Source organism: Poecilia formosa, unplaced genomic scaffold (assembly GCF_000485575.1).
Source record: "Poecilia formosa unplaced genomic scaffold, Poecilia_formosa-5.1.2 Scaffold1315, whole genome shotgun sequence".
Classification (NCBI taxonomy): Eukaryota; Metazoa; Chordata; class Actinopteri; order Cyprinodontiformes; family Poeciliidae; genus Poecilia; species Poecilia formosa.
Genome location: NW_006801254.1, coordinates 1 through 10,271, shown reverse-complemented (window position 1 = coordinate 10,271; position 10,271 = coordinate 1). Strand labels below are relative to the sequence as shown.

The 10,271-nt window shown below is 37.3% G+C and overlaps 1 protein-coding gene across 1 annotated transcript; it reads left to right on the top strand.

The window, feature by feature from the left end:
* The first annotated feature begins 6 nt into the window (after nt 1-6).
* Nucleotides 7-8,866, top strand: LOC103132783 (uncharacterized). The gene is made up of 5 exons (XM_016667580.1): nt 7-183; nt 266-451; nt 567-650; nt 4,935-5,198; nt 8,769-8,866. The coding sequence occupies exons 1-5, from the start codon at nt 87-89 to the stop codon at nt 8,849-8,851; spliced, it is 714 nt and encodes a 237-aa protein (XP_016523066.1). The 5' UTR covers nt 7-86; the 3' UTR covers nt 8,852-8,866.
* Nucleotides 8,867-10,271: the final 1,405 nt, after the last annotated feature.

The following is a 10,271-nucleotide window of genomic DNA, read 5'->3' as shown; positions in this document are numbered from 1 at the left end:
GCTGCAGAGCAAAGAGTCCAGCCCACAACCTCCCAGCTGCTTTCTATAAAGATGGCTCCTTCATTGGTGATGGACCATCAGGTCACATGACCCTCCTCCATGTCTCCAGCTCTGATGAAGGCCTCTATAAGTGCAGCATCAGCGGTCAGGGAGAGTCTCCATCCAGCAGGATCTCTGTGGAAGGTCAGAGGATGAAAATATTGATTAACTTTGGTTTAAAAAAAAACTGTTTGGCAATTATTTAATTAAAAAAACTTTATTTTAGAGAAACCTTCAGCTGCTTCTGATCCTCCAACCACTTCTGGTTCTCCACCCTCTCCTCCATCATCATCTTCATCTTCCTCCCAGTTTGTTCTCTACCTCCTTGTGTCTCTGTCATGTGTGATTCTTCTGGTTTTTCTGCTGATTCTGGTTTTACTGGTGAAACGACGCGTTAAGAGAAAACCTGAAGGTGAGACAAACATTTGTTTATCCATTTTCTGTTAGTTAAATATAGATGAACATTACAAACTGAAACATTTTAATCTTTAAACATTACAGTAAATCATGATTGTGTTTTATTTTAGGTCACCCAGAAGTTGGAGATGAAAGTATCTCTTACAGTGACATCAGAATTTCACATCACCGACAGAAGAACAAATCAAATCAAGGTGAAATTATTTGTTTCTGTTTGTTGCAGATCTAGAGTTAAATAAACTTTACGACTTCAGCACCTTTAGCTTAAGTTTCAGTATTTGTAAAAAATGTGTTTTCCACATATTTGTTAAAACTGTCACCATGTAAACCTGGGCCCACATATGGAGGCCTTAGCATTCAATGTGGATGTCACAGGTTTGAATCTGGGCCTGAGGACTTTATCATGTCTTCACCTCTTTCATTACCCGTCTTCCTGTCTGACCTCTCAGATAAAGGCCACTAGGGCTTAAAGGAAACCCTTCCAGTCAGAGGGAGGAGGGTCTTAGCGCTGTCAATCAGCCTCATGTTTAACTGCTAAATGTGCTAATGGCAGAGAAATAACTTTCCATTATAGAAAGAGCATTTTTCTATTGTCACTGGTGGCTATGCTAACCAGAGGTGGGTAAAGTACCCAGAAACTGTAATCAAGTCAGAGAAGCGTAATTTAAACATGTTTCCTCAAGTAAAGGTAAAAAATATCAATTCAAGAAATAATTCAGGTTCTGAGTAAATGATCAAATTAATTAGTTTAATATTTATAAATTAGGTTATCAGACAAACCAAAATATAAAGTTAAGTGGAAATGTTGGTATTTTAATTGCAATAATTCAAATAGGTAACAAAAATAAAATCAGGCAAAATAAAAATTTTCCAAATCAAATTCCTTCAATAAAAAACTTCTGAAACTTTAACAGAAACTGCAGGTGTGAGTCTGCATGGTGGATTTTTGATTGAAACATGTTTGTTTGTCATTCAGTGGGAAGAAAATCCAGAAGTTTTACTCAAGAGAAGAAATACTTCAGAATAGAATTACTCAAGTAAGGAAAAGAAGTACAGCGTAGTAAAAATACTCCTAAAAGTACATTTTTCAAAAAACTTACTCAAGTAAATGTAAAGGAGTAAATGTTACTAGTTACTACCCAACTCTGACGCTAACTAGCCTTAGCATCCAGGCCAGAATACACTAGCTGCAGCGTAGTACAGAGGGGGAGGGATGAGGAGCGCCACAGGAGATTGATTGGCAGCGCTAAGTCCCTCCTCCTGTCTGATTGGCTGTTTCTAAAAATGTTCCAAATTATTATGCAACTGATATTTTCTCAGATTTTCCTTAATGGTCAATGCAAATGATGGTCAGTCTAATTTTCAAGTCATGAATTATTATAGTATAAATTAAGTTTTACTGAACAAACCTCCCAATGAGAACAGTATTTTTTTCAAAAATAAAAAACTCAAACTGTTCCAAATTATTATGCACAGCAGATTTTCTAAACATTTTATGGATTATAAAGAACTGCAAACGGTCATTCTTCAAATGTGCAGCATTAAGTGGTCACAGGTACTGAAATCAAAAGCTATTTCAATGTAAAACATCCTAACAGAGTTACATGATAACATAGGAACCTTCTTCATATCAGCTGATCAATTCTCACATCAATTGAACTTGTGAGTTTGTGGAAAGTTCTTCTGGTTCTGCTCTGCATCCAGAACCAGAACCAAACGAGGAGAAGCAGCATTCAGTTTCTATGCACCACAAATCTGGAACAAACTTCCAGAAAACTGTAAAACAGCTGAAACACTGAGAGCCTTTAAATCTGGACTAAAAACCCACCTGGTTAGAGCTGCTTATGGCTAAATTAGGGTTAGAGTGGGTTTGATGTCTTTGATGTTTTTAATGTTTTTATCTTTACTTTTCATCTAGTTATTAATTTCTTTTTATTCCTCTAATGATGTAAAAGTGGCGAGTGACTGAGGGTCATTGCGCGCACAGAAAAACCCAGTAAACTCCAGACTCTAACAGGTAAAAATAGTGCACAAAAATCCGTGTAGGACGGCGAAGTCCTAGCGCAAAAATTCGCATGATAGGTGGATGGAGGCTGGGGCTGCAAGGTTGGAGACCTTGTCCTGTTAGGTGATGGGGCCTGGATAATACCTGGAAAATACCTAGATAATACCTGGATAATACCTGGACAATACCCGTGTTAAACGGACTGCGGAGTCCGGCGACGACAGGAGCTTAAATACCGTAACAAAAATATGTTTTTATCTTTTTTTTCTTTTTTTTCCCCAAAATCTTTCTTTCTTACTGCTTATTCAATGTCACATGCTGTTTTTATTTTGTTTTTTAATTATGTAAAGCACCTTGAAATGCCTTGCTGCTGAAATGTGCTATACAAATAAAATTTAATTGATTGATAGTTTATGAATGTCTGCAGGATGTCAGAAAACCTCCCAGTGGTTTTCTGACATCCTGCTGTTTGATATGAACGGCATCCCACCCTCTGATCTTCTGCTGGAGGAACTCCAGAGGTTCTCAATAGGTCAGAGGTCAGAGGAGGATGGTGACCACACCATGAGTTTTATGCCCATAGCAGCTAATGAGACAGTAATATTCCTTCCAGCTTTCATTGTCATGCATGAAGATGATTTTGCTACTGAAGGTCCGGCTCTTCTTTTTGAACCATGACAGAAAGTGATCAGGCAGAAAGTCCATATACTTTGCTGAGGTCATTTTCACACCTTCAGGGACCCTAAAGGAGGTGGTGTAGTCATGCTTTGGGCCAGCTCTCTCTGGCCCACAGCATGACTACACCACCTCCTTGCTGACTTCACAGCCGTGTTGGGACGTGGCGGCTGTCCACCACCCGTCCACTACTGCGTCCATCTGGACCATCCAGGGTTCCACAGCAGTCATCAGTGAACAAGTCTGTCTGAAAATTACTCTTCATGTACGGCTGGACCCACTGCCACCGTTTCTGCCTGTGAGCCTGGTTAGAGGAGGCTGAACAGTTGGTTCTTGCACCACGAGCCTCTGGAGGATCCGATACCTTGATGTTCAAATACCTGTTTGCTGCTTTGTAAGGGCATTTTAGCAGCTGCTCTCTTAATCCGATGAATTTGTCTAACAGAAACCTTCCTCATCATGCCTCTGTCTGCACAAACCCATCTTTGTTCTGAATCGGCCACAAATCTCTTCACAGTACGATAATGCTTCAGTTTTCATATCTAATGTTTTCATGTCTTGTCACATGGCTCTACACTATCTGATGATTTTCATCAGCAGAGATCTTTTCTCTTCCACATATTACCTGAAACCTGAGGCTGATTAACAATGTGGAACATCCTTCAGCAGATTTCCTTTAACTGAGCTCATCAATCAACCAGCTCTCTGAATTTAATTATAGTGATTCAATACTATCTATGAGTTTAATAGCACAACAAAAGATAAATCTTTATGACACTTACATCCAATTTGCATAATAATTTGGAACATGGTGTATTTGGCACTGGGAGGACTGGGAGAAGGCACTGGAGCTCAACTTTTCCACATTATCTGTCATGTTTGACCATAATGACAGTTTCAACAAATGTTTTTTTAAATAAAAGTTACATACTGCAGCTTTAACTGTTTAGAAAAATAAAAGTTTTAATAAAAGCTAAAACGGTGATAGGTCTGTGGATTTCAAAGACCTTCATAAGATCAGAAAATGATTCACTGATATCAACATTATGAAGGGATAAACAGGTGGTGTTGGTATGTTTTAGAAATAAAAGTGAAGAATGTTGAAATATTAAAGCTTTTATTGTTTTCTTCACTAAATTAATTTCTGTTTATAAACAGGTTTGAGCCGTTCACAAATGACACATTATTTGCCAACAAAAACATCTAAATTTAAACAAATATCACTGATACATATGTGAGACTTGGTGCTCTTCAGTTCTCTAAAATATATAATGTTATATTTTATTACTAAATAATTAATGATCATGTTAGACAAATACAACTATCTGCTCTTTATTCTGGTAAATGTTGGTCGTTTCTCACCTTCTGTTCTGCAGTTTGAGGTTTTTCTGCTAAATGACTTTAATAAACTCTGTGGTTGTTCAGGTTCCTGTTTCTGTCTCAGCTAAATGTGGATCAGATCATTTTCCACTGAAACTGAGATAAGTAGACAAGAAATAAAACTTTATCTCATATTATGTTACATTTATTTGTATCCCATGACTCCATCACTCATAAATATCCTTTAATATATAGAAGCATATAGAAATATCCTTCTATTGCCAGAAATTAAAGGTATTTAAAGTAACTGAGTCAAAATTATTACCTTGTGGTGATTAAATCTTTAATTAGAGAAAACTCATTGTTGAATAGAAGATCCCTCTATTTTTAACAATCAGTGATGGATTCCTGCCATCACTGAGTTTATTTTATACATTCAGATTCACGTATAAAATATCGTATATTTGTGTTTTTCCAGAGAACGATCCATCTGTGGTTTATTCTGCTGTCAGAAGAGACAATGTGACTTATGGAGAGATCGTCATCAGAAACAAGGGAAACGAGCCAAAGACCAGAAACGAGCCAAAGACCAGAAACGAGCCAAAGACCAGAAACGAGCCAAAGACCAGAAACGAGCCAAAGACCAGANGAAACGAGCCAAAGACCAGAAACGAGCCAAAGACCAGAAACGAGCCAAAGACCAGAAACGAGCCAAAGACCAGAAACGAGCCAAAGACCAGAGGTAAAACTGCTCTTCAGCTCCTTCCACTCATCCTGCTCTGTGTTGAACAGGTTCACTGGTATTCTAGATACATTGTATAGTTCTGACAAACAGTGACTGAGGCAGGAGAAGAACCTGGTAGAATATCAAACAGAAACAGATTCAGTCTGTCACCAGCTGGTCTGAAAGTCTGAAGATGGTTCTGGAATAAATCTCTAACATCCCTTCAATGGTTTCAACTTAAATTCAGAATTTGGGTTAAAGTTTCATCTATAGACAGATTCTGAGCTGTTGACAGGTTTTCTTTTCTTTGATTCTCCAAAGTGAGACAAAGTTACTCAAAAGAACAGCATAAACCCAGACTTAGGAAGCAGCTACCGCTAATACAACATTACTGTATTAGGAGAAACAGGAAGGGAAACATCACTGATTCAAAATGTTTCCGATGGAAAGCATTTGTATCTCCTCAGTCCACAGACCAAGTCTTGATGATCAACAGAAGGTTTCCCACAATCAGAAAACAGATGGAAATGTGAGATTTCTTTGGTCAGCAGTGGTTCTGGTCGGGTAACTCTCCCATTGAGGTCAATGTTTGGTTTCTGCTGAACCTTAAAACAGACCTTAAGGCAGCTGAGGCCTGCAGTCCTTTAAATGTTGTTTTAGCTTCTTTAGAGACTTTCTGGATGGATCTCTTCTAGTCATTTAGTTTCTGTAGCTCTATGGACTGATAGACGTCAGTGATTTGTTTCTCATTATGAATCATTTAGATCAGGGAGCATTGTTTGTGTAAATAAAATGTTGGCTGAGTTGATTTCGTTTGGGAATCTGTCTGTAGTTCTTTAATGAATTATATTTAAAGTCAGACTGTTCAGTTTAGTTTTGCAGATTCACCTATTGACAGATGAAGCTCTTAAAATATTTTCAGATTTCTTATATATTAAAGCTTTATTTAACCAGGTTAACCAGGTTTAAATTACTATTTAAAATAACAACCTGCACTGTCCTTGTAGAGCATGAACTATCAGAAGAGAACGCAGATTAGGAAGCTGACATACGTTGGGGCATCGCTGCTGGACGAGCTGCTGGCTACGGTTTGGAAACAGCCAATCCAGAAACACTGGGCATGTTTCTTGGTGGTGATTGGCTAATTTTCCCAAGATTAGGAAGACTGCAAACATCTGTGGTTATACTGTGATGATACCACCTGAGAATATAAATGAATATAAAGGTTTATTTAATGTTTTAACTATTATAACAGGCAGTTGTGGTGCCCAGACACATTTAGCACCGTCTTCACCTGCAGCATCTTTACTGATGTGCAGTGAGAAGTGAAACCTCATCTTGTTCCTCCAGCAGCTCAGACTGGTTGGCCTCTCTGTGGTCTTACTGGTTTCTTGTTGTTTTCTACTTTGTGGTGAAAAGTTTCATTTCTAAAGATGGTCAAGAAGCCTGTGGTCTGCTGCTTAGCTTCAGATACATTTCCATGACATCTTTAGTGACTCGCTGTAAAAACCTGTTTATCTCCTTCATAATGGTACGTAGCCCTGACACGATAACGCATTTTGCTGAGCGATTAATTGTCTCAAACATGATTGTGATAAACGATAATATAGTTTGAAGACCATTTTAAACTGATGAAATTGGTAATGGCATAATAATGCAAGGCAGGGGCGCCGCCTGGAACTTGGGAACACTATTTACTGCTAATTGCTAAGTGAATTTAACATCCAACAGTCCACATCCAGTATGTAAGTAGGTTGCTTAATTTTTTTCTATTAGTTTAGATTACTGAAATGTCTCACAGGCAACGTACAAAATATACATAAAGCAATCCAGACTTCTCAAAAAATGCTATGTAGCTGCATTTTATTCAAGTTGCAGTACAACTTTAATAAAAAATGTTTTCTCCATATTTGTTAAAGCTGTCACCGTGTCATGACAGTTTCCTATGAGATCAATCAGAACCAGGAGGAGGGTCTTAGCGCTGTCAATTAGCCTCATTCACTCACTGCTAAATGTGCTAATGGGGGAGAAACAACTTATTGTTACAGGAAAATTGTTTATCTGCTGTCATTGGGAGCTATGCTAACTAAACTGAACATTCACAACAGGCTATGTTAGCTACAGCATGGCACAAATCAAGGGGGAGGAAGGATGAGCAGCACCACATCAGATTGTGATTGACAGCACTAAAACTCTCCTGCCACTGACTGGTTGTTTCTAGCACTGGGAGAAAGCAGAGGAATTTTTTTCTCACAGATAATCTCTTATGCAATACTGTCACAACATATTAACAGTTCTAACAAATATGTAGAAAAATATTTTTTATAAAAGTTACATAGTGCAGCTTTAATTTCACTTAGAGGACGGGTCAGGAGGGACGTGGCAACAGATATCTGTAATTTAAATGCAAGCCAAGGAAAAACTGTGTGGACTGGCTGCAGTCCAGACAGGAGGCTGTTTTTATTGTCATTTTATAAAGACTGTTTGAATTTCTGTCAATAATAAATATATTGTTTTTTTGGTGTGTAATACTAAAAAGAGCAGAAAGGTGGGAAAAATACCTATAGATTCCTTGGAATGATGCTAACTAGTTTGTCACTGAACTAGCTAACTAGTGGCTCACTTTTAGGAGGAGGAGGGAGAGGTATGGTGGTTAGAGCTGCTGCTGACTGACTCATCTGCTAAGTGTGATAAAGGTACAGGGAACAAGTTAAATATATATATTGATAGATATATATTGATAGATTTGTTCCTTAATTCATTAAATGCTATGGAGGCCAACAGTAGTTTGTGGCTAAGCTAACTATGCTGAATGGTTGATAATCACACAGTCTATCCACCTCTCTTGGAGAAAAACTGGGTTATAAATTCACACTTGTTTTTTTTCTACTTTTAAAAAACTTGACTTCATTATTTTTCTAGGCAGCGTAGTAGCTGCCACAGTCGTTCTTGTCTCCTACTGACTGCTGCTGAAAACGTCAAGCTAAGCAAACCATTTCATGCAGATCCAGGGGATTCAGGGCAAATATAGATGTGTGCTTTTTGGTTTGGGAGAGGTAACATTTAATTTTTACTGCTAAAGAAATGTTTAAAAACATGATTAATTTTGTTATTGACAGGGGGGCTCGATTTTTTTTAATATTTCTATATAAAATGGATTCTCAGTCTCCATTAACAAAAACTGCACTTAAATAAAAACTAAGCAACATAAAACCAAAGTGGAAATAAAAACTATTCAACCAAGAGTTCAGATTATGAAGTCTGTATACTATATTGCCCCTCAGAAATAATCAGATTTAGATAGAGAAGACGAGCACATCGACTACCTGATGCAATAGTTCATTCCTCCGTTACACTCAGGAAATAAGGGAGGGTCAGTGGAGACCATCCAGTGTCATCAACAGAAAGAGAAAAGGGCAGGAAGAAACAATAAAGCCGATAAATTAAAATGAGGTTGCTAATTTTCATTAATCATGCGATTCATTGATTTATTGTTTATCGCGACAGGCCTAACTGTACATAAAATGTTTTAATGTGCCATCTTAACAGCTGTACTGTACGATCTTTAATATTTGTCTCATTTTGCAGCCAGTGACCCCATGAAGAGAAATAATGTTCGTTATGGACAGGAAATCAGAACCAGAGGTAAAACTCTATATTTACCACTGTAAAGAGGATTTCCTGCTTCTTGAATCAAGTTTATTTTAATAGCACATTTCAGTGACACAGCAGTTTAAATCCATCTTATTTTAAATCCTGTGAATGGACCGAACTTCACAAAGTGCCGTTCTACAAAGTTTTTAAATTAATTCCTGCCATTGACACATTTTCTCACACATTAATATATTTGGCAATCAAAGAAATTACTAAAGAGAGTTTCTAACTTTTGATGTGATTATTTAATTATTTGGGGAATTTCTGAATAAAGAGCATAATGTTTTATTTGATAGAAATGATTCTGATCATTCTTATATTAACATAGATGAACAGACACACATTTACAGTGTTTAAAGAACATATTTACATAATTCCATAATTTGATTTACATTTAACATTTCAAGACATGAAACAAATAATTTTCTTGTATTTTTTATACATTGAGAAATGACTTTTGATTCATAAATCAATCATTGTCAAACATTAAACTACATATTTTTCTTTTTTCCAGATAAAAATATTTATTACACTACATCAACTCTGCTATTGACAGCAAAGAGTGAAAATAATTATAACAGAGTAAATTATTTTTTATTTCATTACATAAGCTGTATTAATACACTAATACTTCCGATTGAGATATTTAAAAATACACAAAAAGTGAAAGAATCAAACATTTATTATACTGGGAACACTGGTCACAGGCTTCAGTCTGCTGGTCACACTGGGAGAACTCAATGACTTCTGAGACGTCCTGGTTCACAGGCTGAAGCCAAGGATAAAAGAGAAATTATCCAAAAGTTAATAGAAAATACATACATGTTTCTTTCACATTCATAAAAAGCCATTTTCAGCATGTTGGGCTCTGACTCGTAGCATCTTTATAGCTAAATACCGACATGGAGAAGCTGAGCTGGAAACAGACTGAAGAACAGCAGCTCCAGCTCTGATCCTGACTGATCTTTCCTCACTAAATCCTCTGGTTTCTAATGAACTTCTCCTCTAACAGCGGTTTCTCATCAGCTCTCATTAGAAAACAGTATGAAAACGTTAGCTGCTAAGCTAACAATCAGTGGTTACTTCGGGCCAATTAAACTACATAGGAAATATTTCCTGGTTGTTTAAAAGCGAATTTCTGGCTGCAAAGTCAAGTAATTCTGATCTTTCATCCTTACCTGGGGAAGGTAATAAGAATGAATCCAGTTTGTTTCGTAAAACGGTTGAAACACACAGAACAGGACTTAAGGAGCTCCAATCCTCTGCTGCTACATACAAGATGGCGGACGCAGTTACGTACGGCTCAGCGCTCCATGAGGCGTCTACGTATTGATGTCTTCTTCTTCTTCTTCTTGGTTTTTATTGGCGGTTGGCAACAAACTTACAGTAGCATTACCACCACTTACCGGTATGGAGTGTGGTTCGAGATGGTCTATA